The sequence below is a fragment of the Paroedura picta genome, chromosome 2 (genome assembly GCF_049243985.1).
Source record: "Paroedura picta isolate Pp20150507F chromosome 2, Ppicta_v3.0, whole genome shotgun sequence".
Lineage (NCBI taxonomy): Eukaryota > Metazoa > Chordata > Lepidosauria > Squamata > Gekkonidae > Paroedura > Paroedura picta.
Window position 1 is genome coordinate 72,439,785 of NC_135370.1, and position 15,096 is coordinate 72,454,880.

Below are 15,096 nucleotides of genomic sequence, written 5' to 3' on the forward strand. Positions count from 1 at the left end.
GAAGAAGAAAAAAGGGGAAAGTCCATGGACTTACAATACAATACAAAAACCTTTAATGGCATCCAAAATATAAAGCGGTATACAAATTAGTTCTGTAATACAGATCAATAAAGCTATAAAAAAAATTACAGCAGAGAAGGGAGCAGCAAATACAAGAAGATAAAGCCAGTGACGTTTACTGCTTTACCCTGTGGGTCATAAGTATAGATAAAAACTTGGCTACCCTCAGTGTTCTCCGGGCAATTATCAATAAGCAGCCATTCAAGAGACCTGGCAGCTGTGACATGAGGAAAAGGTAAAAGTGGGAAGATCAGGTCACAATGTTGGTTGTTATACATCTCACATCACAGAATGATAAGGCAAATTGAGTCGGGTTCTGTATGGCAATACCAGCAAATTCTTTCATTGCGGGGAATTCTCCTATACCTGCCTTCAACTATTGTAGAGGGAAATACGTTTAGTCTGGCTAACATAAACGCTCTGCGATTCGAAGGTATTATAAAGCTGGAAAAATAATGTGCCATAGAGTTTGGGGTATAGGATAGACCAAGAGCTCATGGAGAACACGGCCCCCCTGGACCAGCGTAAATTATCTGGAGATCAATATCCTGGATTCTTCTTTGGATGGTTTGAAAAATATGGTCCTCTCCAGAGTTAGCTGAAGAATCAAGGTCAATACCTATGGATTTAATTTTAGAGACAATGGCCTGAGACCATTTTGAAATATAATGGTGTCCATGGACTTTCAAGGAAGGGACAGAGAAAGAGAAAATAATAGGGGAGGGGGAAATGACCCTGCAAATCCTTGTGGGTCTCCCATGTCCCACAGAATTGCTCTATACACAGGCCTGCCTATTATTTTTCTTCATACTTTAGCACCAGACACAAGAGGTTGGTATAGTCATTGCACAGGTGAGAAGTGAGGCAGCAGATTCTAGTCTGCCCTCCTCATCTCAGCAGCAGTGCAAATAGATTACTTCCTGTATTTAGAGAAAGTTAGTGTTGCTTTCTTATCTGCCTTTTTATTGTTCACACCGTTTTGCTTTTAGCTGATTTCTGGCAATGAGGAATATTAACACAAACCCACACGTGTCAGGAAATTAACAGTGGCACCCTGGGGGACCTGCTGACACAAAGCACATTTTCCTCAAAGTCAGAACTATGTAAATGACGCTCGGTGTGTATATATTTTGGGTTCTGCCCACTTTCTGAGCAAGAGAGATCCAGGCTTAAGCACATCTTGTTCCTGCTTTCAATTTTACTATTAAACAGGAGTTCCCTAAACAATGGCACTGGCTAATATACTTGCAGATGGTAAGACAAGCAATGGTCTGTACACATACATTCTCTGTGGCAGCTCCCACCTTGTGGAATAGCCTGCCTGGGGGGGGGGGTTGGAATGCCCCTACCCGCCTGTCATTTTGCAGAACATGTAACAGAAAATTAGAACTGTGCTGTGAACAGTGCAAAAGGTCACACACACGTCTACAGTCTACTCAAATATCCTCTGTACCTATCACTCCCTTTTTTACCACAGTGTCCTTTAACTCTGTAACTCCCTTTCCTCATTGTGTATCAGACAATGAGCATGCATCAAACAGTTTTGCTGCTTTAGACAATTATTTTGTTTGCATTGTCTTACAGTCTTGTAAGCCTAGCCCTACTGCATAGTTTAGTTGTGGTCTTTGCTTTTCACATTTTGTAATCTGCCTTGAGTAGCAAGACAATCAGCAGCAGCAGAAGCATGGAGAATGATGAAACAAAGATTCTGTGGGACTTCTGATTGTAAACAGATAATCACAGATAGACTAACACACCCGATATAGAAATAGAGTTTGGATCACTGACACTGCAATTCCAAGAGATAGAAGAATAGAAAAGAAAGACCAGGAGAATATCACCAAATACCAAGACCTACAAATACAGTTAGAGCACCTCTGGGAGAAGAAGGTGACCATTGTGCCAATTTTCATTGGAGCCATTGGGGAATGCCTAGAAGTCTCAAGAAACATCTGGACAGAATGGGCATTGAACAAATAATACCAACTCAGCCCCAGATGACCGTTTTGCTTGGAAAATCAAGAATCCTGCAAAAATACCTCTGCAATTCTTAAGAACTTGGCTAGATCTTGAACTGTAGAACACCATCTACAGATGACTGTGACAATTCATAATAATGATAATAAAATAATAGTTTTTATAAACTCTAAATTTACTGAGTTTAAAGAGTTATGATTGTTTGATCTGAGATCCTCTGCAGGCTTTGCAAGATGGCTGTCCTCTGCATGTTAATGAGTTTCTAATGATGTGCTAATTAGCACTGCTGTAAAATGTTGCAAGAGGAATGCCATGTTCATTGGTTCTACGGGGACATTTGGCCATGGAATGAAACAGAATGCTGGCTCCTGGTCTGATCTAGCAGGACACTTGTTACATTCTTATGTTAAGATGACTTTCATAGTCTTCTGTTACAGAAAACAGATTGGAGAGTTCTAAACCAGGGCTAGTCAACCTGTGGTCCTCCAGATGTCCATGGACTACAATTCCCATGAGCCCCTGCCAGCGTTTGCTGGCAGCATTTGCTGGCAGGGGCTCATGGGAATTGTAGTCCATGGGCACAGGTTGACTACCCCTGTTCTAAACCATTGCAGTAGGAGCCATCAACCTTTCCCCCTTTAGCATACATTTAAGAATATTATTGGAATTAATGTAAATAGCAAATGTTCTCATTTTCTTAGTGGTTCTCTGATAGTAGGAATGGATGCAAAGATTTCAAGGCTGGGGGAACAGTTAGATCTGAGTCCAGTAGAACCATAGAGTTTCAGGAGTTTTGAGAGGCTGGGGGAGTAACCTAGAGCTTTCTTTTCTGGGGGGTTTCAACAGCTGGCATGTATTGCTTGAAATAATGCTGTTATGATCTTTTCGATCCCTAGTGCCAGATCCTTTCATAAAGGTCTAATCGCTATGCCAGAACTCAATGCTAAAGTCACCAAGACACTGAACAAAACCACACCTGGACTCCAGATATGGAGAATTGAGGTGGGTGCATTTGTGTTTATATTTCTTTCTGTCTCTAATGATCATGGTGGATGTACCTCTGTCTTTGGTTCCTTCATTCACCTCCCCATGGGATCTCCTGTTTTTGGAGAAGGAAGACTTGTAGTAAGGGAAATTTTGGCCAGCCAAATAAATGACAGTCATTTGCTTTGATCCAAAAGGTTCCCTTCTGCTGAATGAGGACTATTCCACCATCAGAGGAAGTTTCCTCAGAAGAAGGAAACCTTTGGATCAAGCCTATTATATGCTGAGTTAGTTGTCAGAGCTGTCTTCTGCTACTCAAAGGAAGGGGAGGTGCTACAGGTAGGCAGATGATGTTCCCAGATGTTGTCTGAACAATATTTCAGATCAAACAGAAGAGATGCTAAAATGGGTTCATCAGAAATGGGGTTTTGATGTATTTGTTGTCAAAGGAAGCAGACCTGGGTATAGAGCTAAAAAGAAGCTGCCGTGGTGCTGAGAGTTAGAAGGACAATGGCTGGGCAGGACTGAGAGCTCTGAGGTGTTGACATTCTCCACCTCAGTGTGCAGAAGGAGAGAATGTTCATGAGGTTCTGGAATTGCCAGCTGACAAGATGCTGTTTATGACCCGTTTTCTAAGAACTGGGAGTGAAAGCCTTGATCTCTTCAAGAAACCTGCTCTGGCACTAGAACAGGCTTTCTCAACCAGGGTTTCATGAAACCCTGAGGTTTCTTGATGGCCCTGGAGGGGTTTCACAAATGGGTGGGAATTAATTAATTTTTATATATTAAAAATGTTAAACATTTATCAGGTAGTATGACTATATATTGTCATGTTGATTGCCCCCCAAAATGGGCAATGATGGGCCTGGAGGAGGTGGAAAAGGGAAGGGCTTCAGGTGGGGCCTCAGTTACACAGCTATGCTTGCTAACCATATTCTGCATGACCATGCCAGTTCTGGTGTTTCTTGGAGCCTGAAGGATGTTTCAGGGGTTTCTTAATGGTTAGAAAGTTGAGAAAGGCTGCCCTAGAGGGTGGTATGGTAGTTCAAGAGCAGATCTGCCCTGAACATGGACCACTTCTGTCAAGAACTTAGCAATGTTCAGTCCATTACATATTTGGCCCTTTACTTCTGCAAAAAGGTTCTGAATGCATAGAACTTTCAAGGCTAGTGTAGGAAGGAAGAGAGGACAGAAAAAAAGAGATGTGAGAAATCTTCTGTATGTTGCCTACTAATGTGTTCCTAACTTCCCTTCCAGAACATGGAGATGGTTCCTGTACCACCCAAAGCATATGGGAACTTCTATGAAGGGGACGCTTATGTGCTTCTCTCGGTAAAAGGAGTTAATACTAAGAATGGTGGGGTGGTGCTCCAATTATTAAGTTAGACAGGACAGGACAGCTGCACAGAAGAGAAGTTAGGAGGCTGGCAAAGCAGCCGTTGAAGGATTGTCTGTCTCATGGGTTGGTGCGTTGTATTTTGGTGGTGGTGGTGGGTGGTCACAGGTGAAGGAGACGGTTTTCTTGAGCCACCACGGACATTTGTGCTTGACTAGGAACAAAGGCATGAATAGGAACATTCCCCACTTTACCTCCTTAAATGGATGGCTATCTCTCTAGAGGTCAGACTATCTGCACTACTTTGGGAATATTTCTTGTGTCTATTGCTTATCACAAGCAGTACTTGGCAGCTTCCAGGCCTATGTTTCCTTCAACGATAGCCTCACATCATGTGTTTTTGAGACCCTCCCTGAATATTACATGGAGCTTTTTTTTCAATCCAGATTTCCCAAACAGTTGCTATTGAGAAATAGAATGTGACATTTTGCATTTTGACTTAATACTGGCACATGCCACCTGATAATTCTGCCCCAAACCTATTTGGGTAGCTGAACTGGTTATATCTTCTGAAAAATGATCAGCTAAGAAATGGATCTGTTCATCAGGAAGTTGTTAGCTCCAATTTTGCTTCTGGTGTGAATTCTTCAAGCAACTTTCTCTCCCAGCCCTTCATTTGAAATGCCAAGATAATAATCCTGACCTACCACACAGGCTTGTTGTAAGAGTAATTAACAAGATAAAGCATGAAATGTGCTTTGAATGTTCTAGTACTAGAAAGACTTCTAGAGTTGCTGGTGCTGACTTAAACTATGCAGAAGAAAAAAAAATTAAAGGTAGAATTGGAGACCAAGAGCAGCTGTATTCTCTGAATGGACAATAATGGATGATTGTGACCAGGCTAGCTGTAGGGGTAAATCAGTCAATGGCCATGCCTTTACTGAGCACAGCAGGACAGTGATAAGGCTGGAGAACTGGGAACATGCATGGATCTGGCCTGCTAAGTGTCTTCTTTTTCCAACCTAGACCCATAAGACTGGGAACAACTTTTCCTATGACATCCACTTCTGGCTGGGCAGCTCGTCCTCTCTGGATGAGCAGGGTGCAGCTGCTATCTACAGTACGCAGATGGACGATCACCTGGGCGGGGTAGCAGTACAGCACCGGGAGGTCCAAGGCTACGAGAGTGAGGTCTTTCGGGGCTACTTCAGAAATGGACTCATGTAAGCAAAATCTTTGTGTCAATTACCTTCTACTTACTGGCCTGAGCAAAATCACTGTGTTTTTCTTTCAAGAACCATCTCACATTTTCACTTAGCAATTATGTGCTGTAAGCACTCAGAGAAACACACCGGAAAGAAGCACAGTAGCCCTCTCCGGTGCATGTATGTATAGAAACACATGTCCTACCATTCACAATTCATGTGTTTCTGGGAGGAAATGAGGGTTTTCTTTTTTGACAGAGCTTCAATATGCAGAAAGAGCAAAGCACCAAGCTACTTAAAAAATAAAACAGTTTTTATTCAGAAGGGAAACAACTGTGTGTGTGTATATATATATATACAGAGAGAGAGAGAGAGAGAGGGAGAGAGAGACTCAATCGAACTAATTGTCTGCTGTCATTCTTCTGTTCTGTTTTGGAGGCAAGCAGGGAGGAAGTGTGATCAAAAAGCAGGAAGTCCCCTGCTGAACCAATCAGGACCCTGGAGGAGATAATTTGAAAATCATCAGGAAGTTTCTATCCTATCTAAGCTAAATATACATTGCCTCTGATGCCCCCTGCAGGACACCCTTTATATTCTGCTCAATTATGCACACTGCAGTGCAGATCTTGCGTATCCCAACAGTCTTGACATCTAAGCCATTATGACCTCTGGACACACAGCCATCTTGGCCATCCTACCATCCCCCACTGTTGGACAGAGTGGACCTTGCTGCCCTACTTTGGCCAGCCTGTTTAGGAAGCATGGTGCATTCTATTAAATATGTCATAAAAATAAGTAGTTCAAACATGTCTGAATTTGGTACTGCATCAGATAGGGATAGCTTGGCCATCTGGGGGCCTTACAAGAATCTGGCTGCCAAAAGCATCTCTAAACATTAAGGTCTTTGGGGCTAGTCAGGTGGTCTTGGATGGCAAAATGCAAACTCTGCTGGGCAGATGGGGTAAGAGGAGCCTTGACGGATGGAAAATTAGTGCTCCCCACTACTGTTCAAACTTTGCCCCTGTTTTCCTTCTGTAGATATAAGAAAGGGGGAGTGGCCTCAGGCATGAAACATGTGGAGACCAACACATACAATGTCCAACGGCTGCTAATCGTCAAGGGCAAGAAGAACGTGGTGGCTGCAGAGGTGGGTCACAGGTGAAGGGGTCATGAGAGAGAAAGGCTAGTTATTTAACTCTTCACAAAATTTGTTCACAAAATTCCAGGCTAGGAAATTTGGTGGTAAAGCTCAGGGGAGGGTGGAGTTTGGGGGAACCTCTTCAGGTTATAATGCCACAGAGTTTCTCCTTCCAAGTAGTCATTTCTCCAGGGAAATTGATCGCTGTGGTCAGAAAAGCAGCTGTAATTCTAAGAGGTCTTCAGGATACACCTGGAGGTTGACAAACTCACCTGTTCATTCCAGACAAGCTCTGAGATGCGCTTTCCATTTACATCTCATTTGTAAAGCCACAGATTTAGCCAGATACCCTGCCCAGATTCTTACCTGCTGGACAGTTGTGCATTTTGGGAGATGTGAAGGCATTCTTGTTTTCAACTGGCACTGATGCAACATGCATCCTACCCCATCCCCACACACCATGTGTCCCTGTTCAGTCCTGCACACAGAATAGGGGCTCTGTCCTTCAAAACAGTGGTCCCCAACCTTTTTATCACCGAGGACCACTCAACGCCTTTTACTGAGGCCCGGTGGGGGCGATAGTTTACTCCTCTACTCTCAACCACTGCCCTAGCGCTCTCTGATCGCTATGGTAATGTTTAAACATCCCTTCAAAATAAGATACAGACACGCCACAACAATGAAGTGTGTTGTAAAGGGCTGGGGGGGATGAAGTAAAGGGCCCGAGGGGGGGAGAAGACGTCCTTCGGGACCCACCTCCAGTTAGTCAAAGGACCACATGTGGTCCGCAGCCCACAGGTTGGGGATTGCTACTTCAAAAGACACACAAAGCTTACTAGGGTTGCCTGCTCTCGATTGTGAAGTACCTGGAGATTTGGAAGGATAGAGCCAAGTATGGATGAGATTGTGTGCAGAAAGTAAAATGTTACAGAGTCCACCCTCTAAAGCAGGGGTAGTCAACTTTTAGTCCTCCAGATGTTCATGGACTACAATTCCCATGAGCCCCTGCCAGCATTTGCAGCCATTTTCTGAAAGGGAATTGATCTCTGTCACCTGGAAATGAATTGTAAAACCAGAGGACCCCAGGTCCCATCTGGGGATTGGCCTCCATAGAGCTTATGCTGGCTGTTCTGCATCTCTTCATAGGTGGAGATGAGCTGGAGCAGCTTCAACCAAGGCGATGTGTTTCTGCTGGACCTGGGCAAGCTCATCATCCAATGGAATGGTCCTGAGAGCAACCGAATGGAGCGCTTGAAGGTACAGGGGAAGCTGGGTACAGGGTGGAGATATGAAAGCTGGGTACATGTGAGGTGTGCCAGGAGTGGTGAAGCCCATCATGGCTTTGATATACCCACTTTCTATAATGGGACAAAGTTTAAGGTCAGCCAAAAGTAGCATCCATCCTGCTGTCAAGGCCAGCATCAGCATTGTTAGTGGTTACTGAGGCCCAAGAGTCTCAGGAGAACTCACCAACAATCTCTGAAGACTGCAGTTCAATAGCAACAGTTGTCATCCTTTGTCCTCATGTTGTGTGGTAGAAGAGCTCATTTTTTAGACCTCGCTTTTCACTACACAAAGGAATTCCATAGTGGCTTACAAACACCTTTCCTTTATTCTCCTCGTAACAGATGCCCTGTGAAGTAGGTGGGGCTGAGCAAGCTCCAAGAGAACTGCTCTGAAAGAACACCTCTGTTAGAACTGTGACTCGGCCAAGGTCACCCATCTGGCTGCTTGTGGGAAGAATTAGACCAGAGTCCACTGCTCTTAACCACAACACCAAGCTGGCTAACTGTTTAGACGCTGGTAGTGATAGGACTGTATACCCACTGAAGCCGTGAGGTACTGTGGTTAGGGTAGGACTAGGTTTAAATCCCCACTTGGCCAAGCAGAATACTGGATGGCCTTTTGGTAATCATTCTTAGCTTTGCCGACTTCACAAGGTAGTTGTAAGGATTAAACTGAGAATGGATTAAATGACTACCTTGAAGCAGGATAAAACAACAATGTATTAAAGTGGTTGTCTGATCCGAGTTGTGACACAAACAAGAAGCCAGCCAAATTCTATGCAGATCTGGGCTCTCTTAAAGGGGAAGAAGGCAAGTACCACAGGGAAATGATGGAAGGCATCCACCCCCTTTTCAGCAATTAAAAACTTGTCAGGTATTGGCTCCGTCAAAGACGTTTTTGGTCACGATTGCTGGAGGAGACAGTCCTCTGATACCGGAGGCCTCTGATACCTCTCTGGTAGAGAACAAAGAGAGCTGCAAAATGGAGGGAAGAAGGAGAAGGAGCTATAAAGTGGGAGAAGGAAAAAAGGAAGGGTGTTGTGATGGGGGTATGAAAGCCTTGTACTTGAACTGCAACTGTCCTTGATGGCAAATCTGCAGTGAAATTTATTTATTATTGGTTTTATAGACCACTCCTTTCCATAAGCAGGCTTGGGGTGGTTCATATCACACATACATTTGTACTATTAAAATGACAGTTAAAACTATAATAAAACCTTGCAGTACTCCAATGTTTCCCCTTGAGTTCACCTAAGCAGAGTCACACCATCTTAGATTCAATGAAGGAAATGTGCTTAGAAGGGTGAGCTTAGGATGGCACTGATAAATTCACAGTGCAAACCCAAGCCTCTCACTAGAAGGCCTAAATACAGCCATTATGTGCTTTAATCGGTGGACCCTTCCCCCAAAGTTAGGCCATGACTATTCCCTCATCTACTAGCAGCCTTATTCCTCACAGGAGATGAATGTAGCCAAGGGCATCTGTGATCCTGAGCGTGGAGGGCATGGCTGAATCTGATTCTCCTGAGCTAATGAAAGTCTTGACCTATGTGCTGGGGCCTTATTCCTCACAGGGGATGAATGTAGCCAAGGACATCCGTGATCATGAGCGTGGAGGGCGAGCACAGATAGGTGTGGTAGATGGCGAGGCTGAAGCTGATTCTCCTGGGCTAATGAAAGTCTTGACCTATGTGCTGGGGCCGAAGCCAGAAATCCAGCCAGCCAGCCCAGATGCTGTGGTGGACCAGAAGATGGTGTCTGCTCTGAAGCTCTATCAGTGAGTGAATTTGCTTCTGTGGTGCTGGGGACTAATGGTGAGGCCTGGAAATCTTGTGGAGGGTACAGGTGCAAGGTTGCTGGCTGCACCCTGATTGGCCTGTATTCCAGCCTGGACACGCTCCTCCCACAGGGCTGTTTCATAAATATATAGAGGAATCATGGATAAGGATGAGCACAAACTCAATCAACCAATTAATCAAAGCATTTATACCCAGTACTCCAAGCAGTTCCCAACTATCCAAGTAAAAATAAAGAGAATAGTTTAGAAGATAAAAACTAAAATCAAACAGCAGCCTAAATAGCGCAGCTCATTTAAAGCAACATAAGATCCGTTTATCCATGAATCCAATTAAACAATGCAGCCCAAACTATTGGGCTCTTTTCCTAACTCCTGGAAACTTCAGCAGAATCACAATTTTTGGGTGCCCAGAGGTACTGCAATAGGTAAAAGTCCCATAAGAAAGAAGAGGCCTTCGCATCACCAAATCTTGACAAGACTACAAGATCTTGGGTCTTGCTCTACTACAGGAAAAAGTAATTTACACTAAAAAAAAAAAGATACAGAATCAAAATTTAAGACCACATGGGGTTTCTTTTGGGTGCTATATGAGATATGTTCTCACTCTCTGCTTTTCCTATGATATATTCTCTTTGACTTATTTTCTCTGATCATTCTTCTCTCGCTGATTTCTCTTATTCTACTCTTCTGCCATCTTGGGTACTGAAGATGGAAATAACTTAACTCAGGTCTTTTGTTACCTGTTTCGTTATTTGGTAAAAGGAAAAATAAGTATCAACTGTAAAAATAATCAAGAAATGCAAATGAAAGATGTGTTCTGGATAAAAAGGGCAAAAAGGAGGGAGGACACACATACATGCACGTGAAAACATGAAGCTGCCTTACAATGACTCAGCCCATCAGTACATCCAGGTCAGTAATTGTCCACTCAGACCAGCAGCAGCTCTCCAGGGTTTCAGGCTGAGGCCTTTCACATCCCCTCCTACCTGGTCCTTTCCACTGGAGATGCCAGGGATGGAACTTGCAACCTGCTGCATGCCCACCCTGATTCAACAAAAGCCTAATAAAATAAATATGTTTTCCTCAGGCAAGGTTGGCACCAAGTGTTTTGTTTCATGCTCTCCCACTCCAGAGCTTTCAAACTAGCATACAGGCAAACTGGGCTTTATTACTTTGACTACAAGTGTGATATTCATCTCCTTCACACTTTACGAGAGTAGGAGGAAATGAACAAAGATGCACAAGTCATTTATATGCATTCCCTGCTATTATGTAATCAAATGACGGAATTCTGAGAGTATCAGGAAGCTCAGATCTGGACCGCTGTCTGTGCACTGCCTCTTTAGTCCCTCAGCTGCAGCTTCTTTGATCGGCATTTCAATAAATCAGTACTTTGGCCTCACTTTGAAACTGCATCGCTGATACCGTTCCGTCTCTTCTTCACAGTGTGTCTGATGTCGAGGGGAACCTGCTCATCCGGGAGGTTGCTACCCGGCCTCTTACCCAGGACCTCCTGAACCCTGAGGCAAGTGGCTTTCTTGGAGAAACAGCTACACTGATGCAAACCAGCAAAGAAAACTGTGCACAGAGTTGAGGGAGGGGGATCAGGGAGAAGCGAAACAGCAAACCAAAACTCAGTCTACACAATTGTGTCCCATTTACCCATAGCCACTGCAATCCTAAAGGAGCAGCAGGGGAAGGGGGGAGGGTGTCCAAGACTATGGGAGAAAGGGTTCCCATTCCTCACATAAAGTAAAGGTATCCCCTGTGCAAGCACTGAGTCATGTCTGACCCTTGGGGTGACGCCCTCCAGCGTTTTCATGGCAGACTCAATACGGGGTGGTTTGCCAGTGCCTTCCCCAGTCATGACCGTTTACCCCCCAGCAAGCTGGGTACTCATTTTACCGACCTCGGAAGGATGGAAGGCTGAGTCAACCTTGAGCCGGCTGCTGGGATTGAACTCCCAGCCTCATGGGCAAAGCTTTCAGACGGCTGCCTTGCCACTCTGCGCCACAAGAGGCTCAATATTCCTCACATAGCTGCTTTCTAACAAAACTTTTTCTGGATCTGTTTCCTTCCAACTAGGATTGCTACATCTTAGACCAGTGTGGTATAAGGATCTATGTATGGAAGGGCAGGAATGCTAGCAAGGAAGAGAAGCAGCAAGCCATGACACGGGCCCTGGTGAGTGGGGGCTTGGCAGAGGAGCAGGGAGGCACTGCCTTGGGGGAGAGGGAAAACTGCCCCCTTCAGTTCTGTACTTAGCAAGAAACAATTGCAGGACAACAGAACCCTTTGGTGATTTGGGAGCAGTCCCTGCATTCCTTGCAATCTGTTGCCTCTGAAAGGGACATTGCATCATGTCAATATTTGTGCAGGTCATTAGTTTGAATTTAATTGGATCAGGGAATTAATCTGAAAATGTCAGAGGCTATTATTGCCCAATGAGTTTAGCAGCCTCTGCCTCCAAAAAAATCACCAGTAAATTAGATTTACAATTTTGAATTACTTTGGACAGATATATAATAATTATGAATGTGAATGTGTTTTGCAAGTTTTCACCATTTCAATTTTGCTCTTTGACAGATGCTTTAGGCTGATCCTGCACTGAGTAGGAGGCTGGACTAGATGGCCTGTCTGGCTCCTTCCAACTCTAGGATTCTAGGATTCTCTTAGCTGGTGTTTTAATTCAGCAGCATCCTGTTACTATATACCAAGAACTGTTTGTACGTACAGTAGATCCTTGGTTATGTTCTCCCACTTGTGGTCTTGTTTTCTTCCCTGTGCCAGGGTTTCATCAAAGCAAAGAACTATCCACCAACCACTGGTGTGGAAACGGAAAATGATGGCTCTGAATCTGCTGTGTTTAAGCAGCTCTTTCAGAAATGGACAGTCCACAACCAAACTGTGGGCTTTGGCAAGACCAGCTCAGTTGGTAAAATAGGTGAGTGCTACCACCTGGCCAGATCAGGGGACCGTCCTGGAGCTTACAATGGAGAAGGTGCTTTTATGACCTGCCTACCTGCTCTTAAGTATTGAGTACTGTCAGGTTTTGTGAGCATTTGAATTGCCAGCTTGTCCCTGCAGAAATACTTGTTTGTGTTACCTTTGGGGGGAATAACCACAGGATTCTAATGAAATGTCAGTGCAACTCATTTGAACATTTACTGTTTCATTCTTTAACTGCATCATCAAAGTAGAAAACAGCATTCTAATGCTAGATTTTTGCCCTGTGCAAAAAAGCTCTTTGGCTACAATAAGGGTGTTTATTTAAGCACAAGAAGAAGAAGAGTTGGTTCTTATATGCCACTTTTCTCTACCCGAAGGAGTCTCAAAGCGGTTTACAGTCGCCTTCCCTTTCCCCTCCCCATAACAGACGCCCTGTGAGGTGGGTGAGGCTGAGAGAGCCCTGATATCACTGCCCGATCAGAACAGTTTTATCAGTGCTGTGGTGAGCCCAAGGTCACCCAGCTGGCTGCATGTGGGGGAGCGCAGAATCGAACCTGGCATGCCAGATTAGAAGTCCGCACTCCTAGCCAAACACAACAGTGTACCACAACTCTAAAAAACATTCTGCTGACGAAATGGCTACTCCACTAGCAGAAATAGACTGCCAGATACCTGTCAATTTGTCTTTCCCATCAAAGCCGTTTCCTACCTTATCACTGCCCACTCTTGAAGAAACTGGAACAATTCCACAGGGCCTACAAAAGAGAGCTCTTCCGCCAGGCATTTGGTTGAGGTCAACTGCAACAAATAATATCCACTGAGTCTCCCCCTCATTCAAACGCCCTGAACCAACCAACCATGGGACTGTTGGAATGTGGAGGTTCTTAATTACTGTTCTCTCCATCTATTGCTGCTATTATCTTTATTGTTATTCATATTGGCAGCCGTGTTGGTCTGAAGTAGCCCAAGATCAGAGTCCAGTAGCACCTTTAAGACCAACAAAGATTTATTCACGGTGTGAGCTTTCAAGTGTAAGCTTGAATAAATCTTTATTGGTCTTAAAAGTGCTACTGGACCCTGATTATATTGTTATTCATGTGATGGTTACTGAGTCTTACTGTATTACTCCTGTTCCCCTGTTTCATGTGAACTGCCCTGAGCCTCAAGAGGGCAGCATATAAATAAAATAAATAAATAAAATAAACATGGCCTAAGACACAGCTGTGCTGGTGACTCCAGATTACTCACTTACTTCCTTGTTATCTCTCAAACAGCCAAAGTGGAACAGGTGAAGTTTGATGCCACCACTTTGCATGCCAAGCCTGAGATGGCTGCCCAGCACAGAATGGTGGATGATGGCTCTGGAGAGGCACAGGTAAGGGCCAAACCTGACCAATGGATGACTTGGATGACTGGTGAAAGCAGAAGGAGGTCAGAGACTTCTTATTAGACTTGGTTCTGCGAGCCTACGGAAGTGCAAAATGGCTTTAGGAAAGGGGAGTAGGGTAGCAAAGAGGGTGTGGAATGGTGTGCAATATAAATACATAAATATTTATAAATTTATTTTTATAAATACATTTGTTAATAAATAAATGCACGCCCGCACAGTATATATGCTGGTAGCTAAACATGGTTGCTGCTTGGGCAGGAGACCACCCAGGAGGCACACCTGCTCTGTTAGGCCCTTGCTTTGATAGCCCTTGCTGGGGTTGCTGCAAGTCAGTTGTGGTTGCTGGAGGGAGGGAGCAGCAGTAGGTCTAATGAGACCAGCCTTGTTGTTTTAGACTGTTCAGTGTGGCCAAAAGGCAGAGAGTGTCCTTGGGCAGGGCTGTCACTACCTGCCTGGAATGTCTAGCGCTCTTCACACCATGCTCACTTTGGCAGGTCTGGCGAATTGAGAACTTGGAGCTGGTGCCAGTGGAGAGTCGTTGGCTTGGGCATTTCTACAGCGGTGACTGCTACCTCATCCTCTACAAGTATGAGATTTACAATAAGATCCACTATATCATCTATATTTGGCAGGTGAGCATTGGGACCAGGCAAAGGAAAGCAAGTGTCAAATTTGCCAAGCCGGCAGGGCTCCAGCTTTTAAAAGCAGCCGTGGGGAATGAGGTTGGGTTGTGGATCCACAGCAGTGGGACTGAGGGGGAGGAGCGACCTTTCTCAGTATAGCATTTTCATGATTACTGTTAGCCTATGGGTGAAACTCGGCAGATACCTGGTAAGAGGAGAGATGAGAAGTGTCTGGGCCCCAAATTCAGCACTTTTGTGGTCCCATCATGTGGCTTCATGTACATGAAAAGGTGTTCAATGTCCTCCTTGCAGGACAGTAAATTACTAAATGAGGAAAGGCTGGCAGATTT

At 44.5% G+C, this 15,096-nt stretch overlaps 1 protein-coding gene across 2 annotated transcripts in view; it reads left to right on the top strand.

Moving 5' to 3' along the window:
- Positions 1-15,096, top strand: part of VIL1 (villin 1) — a 38,390-nt gene that overhangs the window by 13,369 nt on the left and 9,925 nt on the right. Inside the window, exons 3-13 of one of the 2 annotated variants that reach the window (XM_077320686.1) lie at positions 2,934-3,039; positions 4,279-4,353; positions 5,384-5,580; positions 6,601-6,709; positions 7,847-7,957; positions 9,561-9,763; positions 11,231-11,309; positions 11,870-11,968; positions 12,575-12,728; positions 14,008-14,108; positions 14,618-14,755. In XM_077320686.1, coding sequence (XP_077176801.1) covers positions 2,934-3,039; positions 4,279-4,353; positions 5,384-5,580; positions 6,601-6,709; positions 7,847-7,957; positions 9,561-9,763; positions 11,231-11,309; positions 11,870-11,968; positions 12,575-12,728; positions 14,008-14,108; positions 14,618-14,755 — 1,372 coding nt within the window. Of the gene's footprint in view, positions 1-2,933; positions 3,040-3,712; positions 3,782-4,278; positions 4,354-5,383; positions 5,581-6,600; positions 6,710-7,846; positions 7,958-9,560; positions 9,764-11,230; positions 11,310-11,869; positions 11,969-12,574; positions 12,729-14,007; positions 14,109-14,617; positions 14,756-15,096 lie in introns of those variants that run through there. The other variant, XM_077320687.1, reaches the window with a different exon arrangement.